We start from the raw sequence: 15,602 nt of genomic DNA, 5'->3' as shown, positions 1-15,602 counted from the left end.
TGTTATCCACACAAGTTACACACAAAAGGTATTCATGTGTGAAATTGGATTCTCAGTATTGAGAGAGTCTGGTAACAGCCGGTATTGTGAGTGACTGGTGTGTGCGCTGAACTATTTTTGAGGGAAATGGTTTATTTGAAATCACCACATCAGAAGAGATTTGACAAGAAAGATTTTTATATGTCGTTGTTAAATTTTAGTGAAAAGTTTCTATTGGCATATGATGACGCATATAGTGCACAATGGGTTTCATCATTTGAGTTAATAGATTGGTTTATATAATGTGGACATATACTAATTAAGGATTCAAATATTTCGCTATTTTGCAAACCACTATTATTTATTTATTTCTAACAGTATCTTTTCTGTTTAATGATGGTATATACATTACATGCACACACATACACTGAAACATATTGGGAATATATTTCACGTAAGGAAAATGCAAATAAAATGACAGCATTCACAAGAGCTTGCTGCCAAGTTTCTGGTATCAGATTCCTGTCAAGTAAATCTTATAGGTGGTAACATCCTTGTAGCAATGTCATCCAATATAGGCCTAATAGACAGATCGAAGTTACTGATGATATTCTTCATTTTCTGTGTGCTGCACTCTGTGAGGTATTGCACTGAGAGGAGGACCTCACATCTCAGGAATTATAATGGCCCTGTCCTCCTTCTAGGCACAGGGTAAACAGATGTAGGACGCATGTCTATGGCCCCTGTGACTGTTAAAATGATTGCAAACAGCCCCAACCCCCAGTTGAAGCAGTGCCATATAAGCCTCACACAGTTGAAGAGTATTGATAACCAGATAAGACAGTATTTGGAAGCAGGTGTACTGAAGAAATGTGTATGTCCTTTTAAATGCCCCTCTCCCTCAGAATGCCAAACCAATTTGTACCCCCATGGGCCGCATAGGGTACTGTACAGAAAGAGTGTCCTCCGCCTCTGCTCTTATGCAACCCCTATACGATGCAATAGGGCAGTAACCCTTCACTTTGACAGAGGAAGAAGTTGAAGCCATTAACGGTCTGATGCATGCTATTGTTTCTGTCATACCCACCGTCTTGTATCTACGTAGTAGCAGCAGCTGCTCTACTCAAAGACAAGGCAACAGACAGCGCTAAGATTAGCTTCTAGTTCTCATGGTGCCCATGCTGTTAGTGAGATTCTTCATCAAACACACACTAGGCATACGTCTACTTCAAGTCTCACTAAGTAGAAGACCAGTCGCATCACCCCATGTAAACCTAACCATGCAGTGATGTACAGTGCTGAACTCTGCTACATTGCTTCCGCAAAGTCCAAAAGAGAAGGAGAGGTTACATGATCAACGGGAGATGAGAGGGAATGGGATAAGTAGCAGGAAACAGCAGAGAGTAAAAAGTAAATTTGCAACTTGGTGGGAACTTTATTTCTCAGCACATTTGGTTCCCCAGTACCCAGATCATCACCTAAATTGTTGTATTAATTACAATAGAGATGAAAACATTAGAAAAATGTAACAGAAAATCCAATATGTAATCTAGATTTTGAGGTTTTTGTAGATGGTTCCAGGTACCACCATGAAGGATACTACAAGACTGGGTATACTGTTACTACCGAAACAGAGGTAATAAGGAAAGAACCACTCCCATCCTCCATGTCAGCACAGGAGGTGGAGGTGAAGGTACTCGCTGAGGTGTGTAGACTGACTGAAGGTAGAACCGATACTGACTTTAGATATGCTTTTGGTATTGCACATGATTATGGCCTAATCTGGAGGAGCAGAGATTTTGCTGGATCCACGGGTAAACTCATAATGTTGAGAGAGTGAAAGAACTGTTTGAGGCTCTGACACTGCCAAAGCAGGTAGGTATATGCGAAGTGCAAGCTCTTACTAAAGTGCAAGCTACCCCAAAAACAAGGGGAAATAAACCTGCAGACAAGGCTACGAAAGCTGCGGCTCTCAGGTCCCTCAAAGAGGAGGACGTAGTATTCTTGACCAGCATAGTATCTGGTCCCATAGGCATGACAATATTACGTAAACTGCAAAGTCAAGCCACAAAAGAAGAAAAAGGACAGTGGCAGACAAAAAGTGCCAGTGATGGGGAGGATGGAATATGGAAGGTGGGTAACAGGATGTGCCTACCCAGAGTCCTCTTCCCCATGGTAACCCAACTAGTGCAAAGACCAACGCATCTTTCAAGAGAAGGAATGTGCAATGGTGACCAAATGGTGGGTAGCCCCAGGTTTCAGCAAGTGCTGCTGCCAGATTTGTCCAGAGGTGCAGGATATGTGTCTGCCATAACATAGGCAAAACTGTGCGGGTTGCAAAAAGGCATATGGTAAAGGCAGACCACCCATATCAGTGACTGCAGATTGACTTCAGTTACCAAAGGTGGGACAGTATGAACATATAGCGGTCTGTGTAGATCTGTTTTCCGGGTGGCCTGAGGCGTGGCCAGTAACCGGGGCCACAGCAAAAGTAACTGCTTGCTCTCAGAAGTGGTATGTATATATGGGGTCCATGAGACAATACAAAGTTATAGAGGAACTCACTTTACTGGGGAGGTACTCCAAGGAATCTTGCAGGCCCTGGGCATAGAGCAGCTTCTCACACCCCTTATCATACCCAGAGTAGTGGGAAGGTAGAAAGGTTGAATGGGACTTTGAAGTTAAAAATCCAGCACTAGAGCTGTGACGGTCCGTACCAAGTCCAACTCACAACTTCCACATCCGTTAAGTTGGAAGGAAAGACAACTTGGTTACCCGCCAGTCACTGCTAAAAGGTCCTCAATCACGATGCTGAACTATGGTTCTCTTCAAGCTCCAGCTGACCACCATCTTTTCTGTCATCTCACTTTACCTATTGTCTAAATGATGAGCTAGAAGAAGAGTTTAAGAACTAGTTTATCAAACATCAAGTGATATCAGTATTGACTAAATTGCTGAACTGTTGTATATGTCTCCATTCCCCTCTTTCTTCAAAAACTATGCCATATCTAGCAGTATCGTTAAAGATAGAGCCTTGGCCTTGCAGTCGCATCTTTGTTCCCTAGCGCATAACCCTAACTCATTTAGATGAACAGAAAAGCAAAAAGCACGGCGCCACATAGTGCAGGTCAATGAAGTTTGGGTGAAATATTGATCGTAGTCTATTATGCTCACCCAGGAAGTGCTTGGATAAGGTAATGAGAAAATCCACAAATGCTGATGCCAGGATCCAAACCGGTAAACCAAATGGTCACCGCTTGTTAGAATATGGAGAGGCAGTGGGAAAAGGGAGGATCCTGTAAGGCGCTGCTGCGTGGCTGTTGGTAGAATTCAGCAATGGTAGACGCTGGTACAGCATTGAAACGCGTAGCCATTATTGTTTTATAATAAACATATATTTCTTCATATCACTCCGTCTACCATTGCTGAATTCTACCAACAGCCACGCAGCAGCGCCTTACAGGATCCTTCCTTTTCCCACTGCCTCTCCTAACTCATTTAGGGAAGCGCTGTGGAATATAGATCTCAGGCCAGGAATACTGCAGTCCATGATTAGATGTTACCACAATGACACTGTGTGATGTGTAAACATAGGTCATAGGTCGGTTAATAATATAGAAAAATTGGGCGAGCTATTTGATAATCTAACTGATTATATATTTGATAGTTTAAACATAACATTTGCCATAATAGGACAATTAGTCTTAGTAACTAATCAACATACTATGGTACTTGATTATTTAACTGCATCACAGCGGGGTATAAGTCAAATTGTTGGATCAGCCTGTTGTCATTATGTAGATCCCTCAGGACTGGTACAGGTACAGCATGACATAGAACAAGCCCAGAAGGTAAAGGAAGAATTTAGGCAAGTTAATTCTAAAGAGGATTGGAATATTGATTGGCCTGACTGGTTGAGCTGGTTAAACCCGGCCAATTGGTTTAAAGGAATTAGAGGCTGAGTTTCTGGTATAAGTCATGTGGCTGTACAGGTATTAGTTTTTGTTTTGTTGGTATATATTTTGTTTAAACTAGCGATATGTTTGATTATAAAAATAACAGCAGTCAAGAAAACAGCACAGGATATTAAAGTGCATGTGGTTCAGACCACCCACCACCCAAAGAACCGAGGAGTAAGGAAGTATTTAGAGCCACCTGTTTACGTGACACTGAATGCTTCCATACCTGATAAAGTTATCTGTCAAGCCATAGCACAACACCAAAATAGATGGTATTGCCTGAAATGTAAAACCTGGAATTCCCCAAATTTTCAGATGTGTACAGAAGGTAACACTGTACAGGCACCTATTGCTAGACAAGTATACTGAGTACCCATCCAAAGGTGAATGGCATACGGGATGCCGATTCAGGGGAGCTGATGAGAAGGTAGCCATTGGATGTGCATTCTAATACATGGCTAAGCAAATTTATGTTCAAAAGAAGGGAATTGTCAAAAATATTTTAATATCTTTATATGTGTGAACTTAAATTGCTCAACATGACGAACAGTTGAAGCTATAAAAACAGCCGATAGAGGAGGATGGGGTATTCTATTCTAAGACTTCTGGTTTATGACTTTGCATTCAGCTGTTTCAAAGGTTGGCGTGACGAGACTTGATGACATTGTTTTCCTTTTGGCTAAAGATACACACTAAGATGAGCTTGGGATTCTGTATTTTACCATATCTAGAATGTATAAATGTAAATTATGAGGGTAACGCCTACTCTCATTTCCTTACAAATAAAGATGCATTTGCCCCTCCCAGGTGCCGAGACTGTTTTGAGCACCAACACTGCGTGTCATGGTCTCTCTCCGACTGGCCGGCCTCTCTCAAATCCACCAGTGAGAGAGCATTAATTAGTTAGGAACTCATAGACAAATGCAGATAATGTCCAAAGTTAAGGGACAGACTAAATTCTGCAGCGACAGTATTTATACCTCATAATTCACATAGACCATTTTCATGCTATGAAGTCATTTCTAGTCACTTCCGGAAATTTTTGGGAATTGCAATAATATTTCTAGACCCTTTTCATAATTCTTTCTAGCCGATTTTTATGAACTGGGATCTGGCTGAATGTCTCGAAGATCAATATTTTTTAATATTATATTAGCAAGATATATCGCTCATTCATTATTATTATTACAGCATTTTTAGCTACTATTTCTATAGGGATTTGAAACTTTTTAAATTAACTATGTTTCTATTCTCCAATGAGTGATCAGCCCTCTCATGATATAGAATTTCACTTGCGTGATTCCCTGAGAACTTGTTGTTCCCTTTTTTTGCTGTGTTTGTAAACGTCACTCATAACTGTCACGAACAAATACACAGTAAACAGTGAGGTCCCTGTTCTTCCCAAACCTCTGTCCCTACCTACTTGTACGACCCGACCCAAACGACGGCGCACAACTGGGCGGCGTTCCCTATACTAGTACAAGTGAAACTGACAAACGGATAAGACAGAGACAAACAAAGGGTCACCTGGGAAGTACAAGGAGGGAGAGGCAGGGCAATTGCGCCACGGACAAGTCCGGGCGCAAAAGACGGAGTCAGGCAGGCAGTGTCAAACCGGGAGAGTGCAGAAAAAATACAAAAGTCAGAAGGCAAAGAAAAGTCGGGAGTCCAGCCGGGGTCAGGTCACAAAGGAGTCAAAATGCAAGTCGCTCAGGGGAGTCTGAAACAAGGAAAAGCACCAGGCTAGGTAACTCTAATTACAGGCAAAGGCCTACTACCCCAGGCTGAATTAAAAAAAGGAGAGGGCGGGAGCTCTGGATCATCAGCCAGGCTTTGATTGGCATGACGTTCCTGAGCTCCTATTGGCTGCAGACTGCCAGGCCGGGCGACGCCCGAGCGAGTAACTCTCGACGTCCTGGAGACCGAGGGAGCCACAGGAAGGGAGTACGTGACAATAACAGTGTCTATGGCCATAGACATTGCTGTGAGTGAGAGACCCCCGATAATGCCAATTCATCTGTGAAACATGTCGGGCTAGTCGGCAGTGATTACTTTTTTTTAATCACTGTAAACATGTTTCCTTATTGAACAATATAGGCAGATAGATCAGTGAATGGTGGCAAGCGAGAGGGAAGATTAGATCAGAGGGAACACGAAGGCTTAGAGAGGGAACACGAAGGCTCAGGTCTTCTTAAGGGTAATTGCTCCCAAATAAGGACATAATATAATGAAAGGGAACTCAAATGTAACACTTCCCCCCAATTTCATAGAGTGCCGTATAAAGCGAAGATCTAAAAACTATAAGGCCTTATTCACAAGACAGTGAAAAACGGGCGTGTGACGGCCGTCCTTTTAACGGCCGTCACACGGCCGTTTTCAGAGCAATGATGTTCTAAGGGTGTATTCACACGGCCGATTTTTTTAATGGTCCGTGAATAATGGGCATCAAAAAATAGGACATGTCCTATTTTTGGCCGTTTTAACGGCTTGACGGCCTCCATAGAAGTCAATGGATCCGTTTTTAATGGCTGTCAATACATGTAACAACCGTTAAAAACAGATCTGTGACATGGGGATTTGCAAGGGAACTACTAGTTCCCTTGCTGGCTATTGGCGGCGTGATAACATACTCAGCGATGCAGCGCTATCTTACATGACATCATCGCGCCACCTTTGCAGATCCCGTGAGACTAGCCACCACAGCAGAAGAAGACAGCACTGCATCGGTGAGTGTCATCGCGTCGCCTTCGCTGATCCCGTGAGGACAATGGACCTACCTGAAGAAGACAGCTCTGCATCGATGAGTATGTAGGGCATTCATGTCGGGCTCTGTGGCATCATATACATCGGGGCAGTTGATCAGTTCTTAATGGACATTTTTTTTTACTGTCATGTGATTATAGCCTAAGTCACATTATCTGCAACCAAATTAACTTTAAGTCACAGCCGTTTTAGAGGACATTATCCTCCAATGCATATGATTAAACTAATAAGTTTGAATCTTGGGCAAACATGTTTAGTGTGACCTAGGTGTATATTTGTTAGCATGTCTTCGGAAAATATTGTGTTTTGTTTGAGTGACCAATTCCTGACCACATTCCTATGACACAGAGAGATAGCTGTACAGGAAGCTAACAAAACAAATGTTTGTTAAACAAATTCTCACTGTTCTTGGGTCGAATTTAGAAATGTATCTTCTGCATACTACAAGTATGTCCTAATAGGCCCATACTAGAGACAGACCGATAGAACTTATTGTGTGCATGTCTGTACAGTACTGCATGCTATGGGAGAATCAATTATTTGCTAAATTGGAAAAATATTTACGTGAACAGCCCCAGTTACACTTCCTAGGGTGCACAATTTCTGATCATGGCCCTCACAAGGTTAAGGCCATCCTTTGGGTTTGCTTATTATTATAGACAAATTATCTTTCACTTTTCTTCATTAGTGGCATCACCCGCACTGACCAAAAAATGGGCAAATCCCTAGCACTGATAGATGAGCAGAGGTCAGGGCAGGCAGTGGACAATAGACGAGGTCAAATAACGAGTCAAATATTAACTGAATGGTGCCACACTAAAATACACCACAGCAGACATTAGTAAGGACCTTATCCTTAAGGTGTGGACAAATCTAGAGAAAAAAGGTGACACACAGCGCCAAACCATACAGATCAAACAGGATAATTGAAAATCAATAGGGCGATAATAAAATTGCTCACCTTGGAGAGTTGTACAACCACAGGTACAAAACTGGTGTAGACAGGTAATAACTGATGGTCGGGCACCACCACAAATGAATGCAGATAAAATGTAGAAAAACTGGGAAATAAAACAGTGCTGCCAACATCCAGAAGATTCATGCAGTGTAAAAGAGTTTAATTATAATATAAAACAGTGGCTACGCATTTCAATGCCGGTTCGGCATCTTCAATGATCTGATGAAGACACCTGACTGGCGTTGAAACGCGTAGCCGCGTACTGTATCACGTTGAAACTCGTACTGTCACACAACCTCCTGCTATCCTCCTCCTTGCCGTCACAGACCTCCTTCTGTGTGGTTCAGTTTGGTTACAATCCCGCTCCTTATTTGACCTTGTCTATTGTCTGGGGCCCCCAAAGTAAAATACGTAACAGGGCCCCGCACCTAACATGCAATGAGGCAGAAAGCAACATAACCACACTGCAAACCCACGCAATTGTGTTCACAGTTATGCATACAATATCAATTATTACCCCTCATGAACATGACCGTTGTGCCACTCGGGCTGTTTTTACCGGCACCAATTCACTTTAGCGTGTGAATCGGGTCTGTGAAATCTGACCCGAATCTCTGATCCGAGGAAAGATAGGACATGTTCTATCTTTCCTCGGATCACTGATGGGACTCGGGCGGCGCACACGGTCGTGTGCTTGAGGCTTTACTATTTAACTCCTTAACGACCGGCGTATAGTGTTTTTACGTAGGCCGTTTGGGGTAGATCGTTTGAGGCGCCGCCTTTTCACGTCTGCACTTCAAAATAACTTTTCCCACATTGTGCGGGATGCTGCTGAAGCCCGGGCTGTTGCTAACAGTCTCGGGCTTCAGGGCAACGATCAGAGACCGCGAGCAGAGAAATTTTCTGCAGCAATACCGTTACGTGTGGACAAGCCCTAAGGCTACTGATTTCCATAGTCAAGGCTTTTTTCATAGGTCATTTTTACGTTCATCCCCTTGTTCTGGTGGGCCCCATACCACTTTCAGTTAGGTCCAGAATTATTTGGACAGTGACACAAGTTTTGGCATTTTAGCTGTTACCAAAACATATTGAATATGCAGTTATATAATCAACATTGGCTTAAAGTGCTGACTCTCAGCTTTAATTTGAGGTTATTCACATCCTAATTTGAGGAAGAGTTTAAGAATTACTCTTTAATATGTAGCTGCCTCTTTTTCAAGGGACCAATGGTAATTGAACAATTATTTCAAAAGCTATTTAATGGGCTGCATGGGCTATTCCCTCGTTAATCCATCATCAATTAAGCAGGTAAAAGGTCTGGAGTTGATTCCAGGTGCGGCATTTGTATTTGGAAGCTGTTGCTGTGAACCCACAACATGAGATCAAAGGAGCTCTCAATGCAAGCGAAACAGACCATCGTTAGGGTATGTTCACACGCTAGACTAAAAACGTCTGAAAATACGGAGCTGTTTTCAAGTGAAAACAGCTCCTGATTTTCAGACGTTTTTGTAGCAACTCGCGTTTTTCGCTGCGTATTTTACGGCCGTTTTTTGGAGCTGTTTTTCATTGGAGTCACTGAAAAACGCCTCCAAAAACGTCCCAAGAAGTGTCCTGCACTTGTTTTGATGAGCCGTCATTTTACACTCCGTATTTTGACAGCGACGCGTAAAATTAAGCCTCGTGGGAACAGAACACCGTAAAACTCATTGCAAGCAATGGGCAGATTTTTGTAGGTGTAATGGAGTCATTTTTTCAGGCGTAATTCGAGGCGTAAAACGCTAGAATTATGTCTGAAACCACTGCGTGTGAACATACCCTTAGGCTGAAAAAAAAATGAAGAAATCCATCAAGAGAAAGAACAAATGTTACGAGTGGCCAAATCAACAATTTGCTACATTCATAAAAAAAAGAGCGCACTGGTGATCTCGTGAACTCCAAAAGGCCTGGACGTCCACGTAAGACAACAGTGGTGGATGACCGCAGAATCCTTTCCATCGTGAAGAAAAACCCCTTCATAACATCTACCCAAGTGAAGAACACTCTCCTGTTAGTAGGAGTATCAGTATCTAAGTCTACCATAAGGAGAAGATATAGAAAGGGAGGAAACCTCCAGCTCACCGGTTCTGCGTCTCCGGATATCTCGCTCGGATCCCCGCGACGGCCCGCGGTGTGTAATGCAAAAAAAAAAGGAAACATGATCCAGCGCTGATTGGAGTTTAAAAAGGAAGGATAGTTCCCACTTTTATTAACAAAATCATAAAAAATTGAAGAAGAGATGCAGCATAACTTGCGATCTACCATACAAATGGGGTCGGGCGGTCTCTTTTCTTCGGCTCTCTGGTCCTCCTCGCGGGGTCCTTTTCTAGATTTCTCTATAAACAAATAAAGATTGCTCACAAAACATGACTAAAACTGTAAAGGATCTGCCAGGCACAGCTTCGCGGTTAACTCCCATAGGTAATCAGTCTACACCTGAATCTACGTCTCTGAGACTGACTCCTTCTTCCACCACTCAGGATGGCAGGCTTAGGAGTGGGAGAGCCTATCGCAGCCTTGCCAGACGGAGCTAGCTCCCGCCCTCTGTCTATTTATACCTGCCTTTCCTGTTCCTCCCTGCTTGTGATTCTTTCCGTGTGGTTTTCTGGCCCAGCTACAGCTCCTAACTATTTGATCCTGCTCCATACTGACCCTGGCTTACTGACTACTCTTCTGCTCTGCGTTTGGTACCTCGTGCTCTCATGGTTTGACTTGGCTCGTTCACCAGTCTGTTGCTCACGGTGTTGCCGTGGGCAACTGCCCCTTTCCCTTTTGCTTTGTATTCCTTTGTATGTTTGTCTCGTGCACTTACTGAGCGTAGGGACCGCCGCCCAGTTGTACCCCGTCGCCTAGGGCGGGTCGTTGCAAGTAGGCAGGGACAGAGTGGCGGGTAGATTAGGGCTCACTTGTTCGTTTCCCTACCCCCGTCGTTACATAATCACAAGCCCATACCTAGTCTACCTGGTCCCTGACACCACTATGGACCCCCTTGAGACCCTGGCTCAGCAAATGCAGGGTCTCTCCCTACAGGTCCAGGCCCTGGCTCAGAGGGTCAACCAGCCTGATGCTACCTTGGTAGTTCCCCTCACCTCACCTCCTGAACCCCACCTCAAGTTGCCCGACCGGTTCTCAGGGGACCGGAGGGCTTTTCTCTCCTTTCGGGAGAGTTGTAGGCTTTACTTTCGCTTAAAGCCCCACTCCTCAGGTTCTGAGAGCCAGCGAGTGTGTATAATTATGTCCCGGCACCAGGACGGGCCCCAAGAATGGGCCTTCTCCTTGGCTCCTGACGCCCCTGAACTTTCCTCCGTTGATCTTTTCTTTTCTGCTCTCGGACTCATTTATGACGAGACTGACAAGACTGCCTTTGCCGAGAGTCAGCTGGTGACCTTACGTCAGGGTAAGAGAACTGTTGAGGAGTATTGTTCTGACTTTAGGAAGTGGTGCGTAGCTTCTCGGTGGAATGACCCTGCCTTAAGGTGCCAGTTTAGGTTGGGTCTGTCGAATGCCCTGAAAGACCTGCTAGTTAGCTATCCCTCTTCTGACTCCCTAGACCAGGTTATGGCTTTAGCGGTACGACTTGACCGACGTCTCAGGGAACGACAACGCCAACGTTTATGTGTTTTCTCCTCCGACTCCCCCATGATGCCTCCCGAGGTTCCGTTGCTTCGTTCTTCCCCGGAAGACTCAGAGGTACCTATGCAACTCGGGGCCTTCGTGTCCCCCCAACAACGTAGAGATTTCCGCAGGAAGAATGGTCTCTGCTTCTACTGTGGGGATGACAAGCATCAAGTGAACAACTGTCCTAAGCGTAAGAATGCAGCCGGAGAACTTCCGCGCCTAAGTGATCATCGGGGAGGTCACTTGGGCGCACAGGTATTTCCCGTAAATATGAAACGTAATAAGATCTTGCTTCCCTTTCAGGTCTCTTTTGGTGGTAGGTCTGCTACCGGCAGTGCCTTCATGGATTCAGGGTCCTCTGCTAATATCATGTCTGTGGAATTTGCTATGTCTCTTGCTATGCCTTTGATTGATTTGCCTAAACCTGTCCCGGTAGTGGGTATCGACTCCACTCCTCTTGCTAATGGTTATTTTACACAGCATACCCCTGTTTTTGAACTCCTTGTTGGCTCCATGCATTTGGAGCAGTGCTCTGTACTGTTGATGCAGGGATTATCGTCCGATTTGGTTTTAGGCCTTCCCTGGTTGCAGTTGCATAATCCCACGTTTGACTGGAATACTGGGGAGCTTACCAAATGGGGTAATGAATGTTTGACGTCATGTTTTTCTGTTAATTCTATTTCTCCCCCTGAGGAGGTGAACACGCTACCTGAGTTTGTTCGGGACTTCACTGATGTTTTCTCTAAGGAGGCCTCCGAAGTGTTACCACCTCATAGAGAATACGATTGCGCTATCGAATTGGTACCAGGAGCTAAGCTTCCTAAGGGTAGGATATTTAATCTTTCTTGTCCCGAACATGAATCCATGAGAGAGTATATCCAGGAATGCCTGGCCAAGGGTTACATTCGCCCCTCTACTTCTCCGGTAGGTGCTGGCTTCTTCTTCGTAGGGAAGAAGGATGGTGGTCTTAGGCCATGCATTGACTACCGTAACCTGAATAAGGTCACTGTAAGGAACCAGTATCCCCTTCCTTTGATTCCTGATCTCTTTAATCAGGTTCAGGGGGCCCAATGGTTCTCTAAGTTTGATCTACAGGGGGGCGTATAACCTTATCCGCATCAAAGAGGGGGATGAGTGGAAGACTGCGTTTAACACGCCCGAAGGTCATTTCGAATACCTCGTCATGCCCTTTGGGTTGTGTAATGCGCCGGCGGTCTTCCAGAATTTCATAAATGAGATTTTGAGAGATTACCTGGGGATATTTCTTGTAGTGTACCTTGATGACATACTGGTGTTTTCCAAGGACTGGCCCTCCCACATTGAGCATGTCAGGAAGGTGCTCCAGGTCCTTCGGGAAAACAAACTGTTTGCAAAAACCGAAAAATGTGTGTTTGGGGTACAGGAGATACCATTTTTGGGTCAAATCCTCACTCCTCATGAATTCCGCATGGACCCCGCCAAGGTTCAGGCTGTGGCGGAATGGGTCCAACCTGCCTCCCTGAAGGCGTTACAGTGTTTTTTGGGGTTCGCTAATTATTACAGGAGATTTATTGCTAACTTCTCGGTCATCGCTAAGCCTCTTACGGACCTCACTCGCAAAGGTGCTGATCTCCTCCACTGGTCTCCTGAGGCTGTCCAGGCTTTTGAGGTCCTTAAGAAGTGCTTTATTTCGGCCCCGATGCTGGTTCAGCCCAACCAAATGGAGCCATTTATCGTGGAAGTTGACGCATCCGAGGTGGGAGTGGGGGTTGTCTTGTCCCAGGGTACCAGGTCCCTCACCCATCTCCGCCCCTGTGCCTACTTCTCCAGGAAGTTTTCGCCCACTGAGAGTAACTATGATATTGGCAACCGCAAACTCTTAGCCATTAAATGGGCATTTGAAGAGTGGCGCCACTTCCTGGAGGGGGCTAGGCACCAGGTAACGGTCCTTACCGACCACAAGAATCTGGTTTTCCTAGAATCTGCGTGGAGGCTAAACCCGAGACAAGCTCGATGGGCGCTATTTTTTTACCAGATTCAACTTTTTGGTTACCTATAGGGCTGGGTCTAAAAATATTAAGGCCGATGCACTGTCGCGTAGCTTCATGGCCAGCCCTCCTTCGGAGGAAGATCCTGCTTGTATTTTGCCTCCCGGTATAATCATTTCTTCTATTGATTCTGATTTAGTCTCTGAAATTGCGGCTGATCAAGGTTCAGCTCCCGGGAACCTTCCTGAGGACAAGCTGTTTGTTCCCCTGCAATACCGGCTAAGGGTACTTAGGGAAAATCATGACTCCGCACTATCTGGTCATCCAGGCATCCTGGGTACCAAACACCTCATTGCCAGAAACTATTGGTGGCCTGGGTTGCCTAATGACGTTAAGGCCTACGTCGCCGCTTGTGAGGTTTGTGCTAGGTCCAAGACTCCCAGGTCCCGACCAGCGGGCTTACTACGTTCGTTGCCCATTCCCCAGAGACCTTGGACACATATCTCCATGGATTTTATCACCGATTTGCCTCCATCCCAAGGCAAGTCGGTGGTGTGGGTGGTAGTAGACTGCTTCAGTAAGATGTGCCACTTTGTGCCCCTCAAGAAACTACCCAACGCCAAGACGTTAGCTACCTTGTTTGTCAAACACATCCTGCGTCTCCATGGGGTCCCTGTCAATATTGTTTCGGACAGAGGGGTACAATTTGTTTTTTTGTTTTGGAGAGCCTTCTGTAAGAGGTTGGAGATTGATCTGTCCTTCTCCTCTGCCTTCCATCCTGAAACTAATGGCCAAACTGAGAGGACTAATCAATCTCTAGAACAATATTTAAGGTGTTTTATCTCTGACTGTCAATATGATTGGGTCTCATTCATTCCCCTCGTTGAATTTTCCCTTAATAACCGGGTCAGTAACTCGTCAGGGGTCTCCCCCTTTTTCTGTAATTTTGGGTTTAATCCACGGTTCTCCTCCGTTTCACCTGGTAGTTCCAACAATCCCGAGGTAGAGGTCGTTCATCGGGAACTGTGCACAGTCTGGGCCCAGGTTCAGAAGAACCTAGAGACGTCCCAGAGCGTACAAAAAAACTCAGGCTGATAGAAAACGTTCTGCTAACCCCTTGTTTATGGTCGGGGATCTGGTGTGGTTATCGTCTAGGAACTTGCGTCTTAAGGTCCCATCCAAGAAGTTTGCTCCCCGGTTTATTCGGCCGTATAAGGTCATTGAAGTCCTCAATCCTGTCTCCTTCCGGCTGGAGTTACCCCCATCTTTTCGTATACACGATGTGTTTCATGCCTCCCTCCTTAAACGCTGCTCCCCGTCCTTGGCTCCCTCGAGGATACCTCCTGTTCCCATTCTAACCCCTGAGGGGGTGGAATTCGAGGTGGCCAAGATTGTGGACAGCAAGATGGTCCAAGGCTCCCTCCAGTACCTGGTCCATTGGAGAGGATACGGGCCTGAGGAGAGGACTTGGGTACCCGCCCGGGATGTTCACGCTGGGGTATTGGTCAGGAAGTTCCACCTTCGCTTCCCCAGTAAACCAGGTCCACTTAGAAAGGGTCCTGTGGCCCCTCATAAAAGGGGGGGTACTGTAAAGGATCTGCCAGGCACAGCTTCGGGGTTAACTCCCATAGGTAATCAGTCTACACCTGAATCTACGTCTCTGAGACTGACTCCTTCTTCCACCTCTCAGGATGGCAGGCTTAGGAGTGGGAGAGCCTATCGCACCCTGGCCAGACGGAGCTAGCTCCCGCCCTCTGTCTATTTATACCTGCCTTTCCTGTTCCTCCTTGATTGTGATTCTTTCCGTGTACTTTCCTGGCCCAGCTACAGCTCCTAACTATTTGATCCTGCTCCATACTGACCCTGGCTTACTGACTACTCTTCTGCTCTGCGTTTGGTACCTCGTGCTCTCCTGGTTTGACTTAGCTCGTTCACCACTCTGTTGCTCACGGTGTTGCCGTGGGCAAATGCCCCTTTCCCTTTTGCTTTGTATTCCTTTGTATGTTTGTCTCGTGCACTTACTGAGCGTAGGGACCGCCGCCCAGTTGTACCCCGTCGCCTAGGGCGGGTCGTTGCAAGTAGGCAGGGACAGAGTGGCGGGTAGATTAGGGCTCACTTGTTCGTTTCCCTACCCACGTCGTTACAAAAACTTTCATCAAGCAATCAGCTGTGATACAACCTCTGTTGTGGGGCTATCTCTGGAATCTCTATATAGGTATATAAGACTGTCTCACGAAACATGACTAAATTCACACCAAGCAATTTGCTGCGATAATGTTATTAAAAAATATATATTTTTGCATCATCAAAATTTTAACCTTT

At 45.3% G+C, this 15,602-nt stretch overlaps 1 protein-coding gene across 1 annotated transcript in view; it reads left to right on the top strand.

Annotated features, from left to right (window-relative positions):
* The first annotated feature begins 2,013 nt into the window (after positions 1-2,013).
* The window catches only part of LOC142741921 (cell surface glycoprotein CD200 receptor 5-like), a 38,917-nt gene continuing 25,328 nt past the window's right edge, over positions 2,014-15,602 (top strand). The window contains exon 1 of the mRNA XM_075851243.1: positions 2,014-2,112. Within this exon, the coding sequence (XP_075707358.1) occupies positions 2,014-2,112 (99 nt within the window). The remainder of the gene's footprint in view (positions 2,113-15,602) is intronic.

The sequence above is a fragment of the Rhinoderma darwinii genome, chromosome 2 (genome assembly GCF_050947455.1).
Source record: "Rhinoderma darwinii isolate aRhiDar2 chromosome 2, aRhiDar2.hap1, whole genome shotgun sequence".
Taxonomy (NCBI): Eukaryota; Metazoa; Chordata; class Amphibia; order Anura; family Rhinodermatidae; genus Rhinoderma; species Rhinoderma darwinii.
Note: the sequence above shows the minus strand (reverse complement) of the source record. Positions and strands in the feature narration are given on the sequence as shown.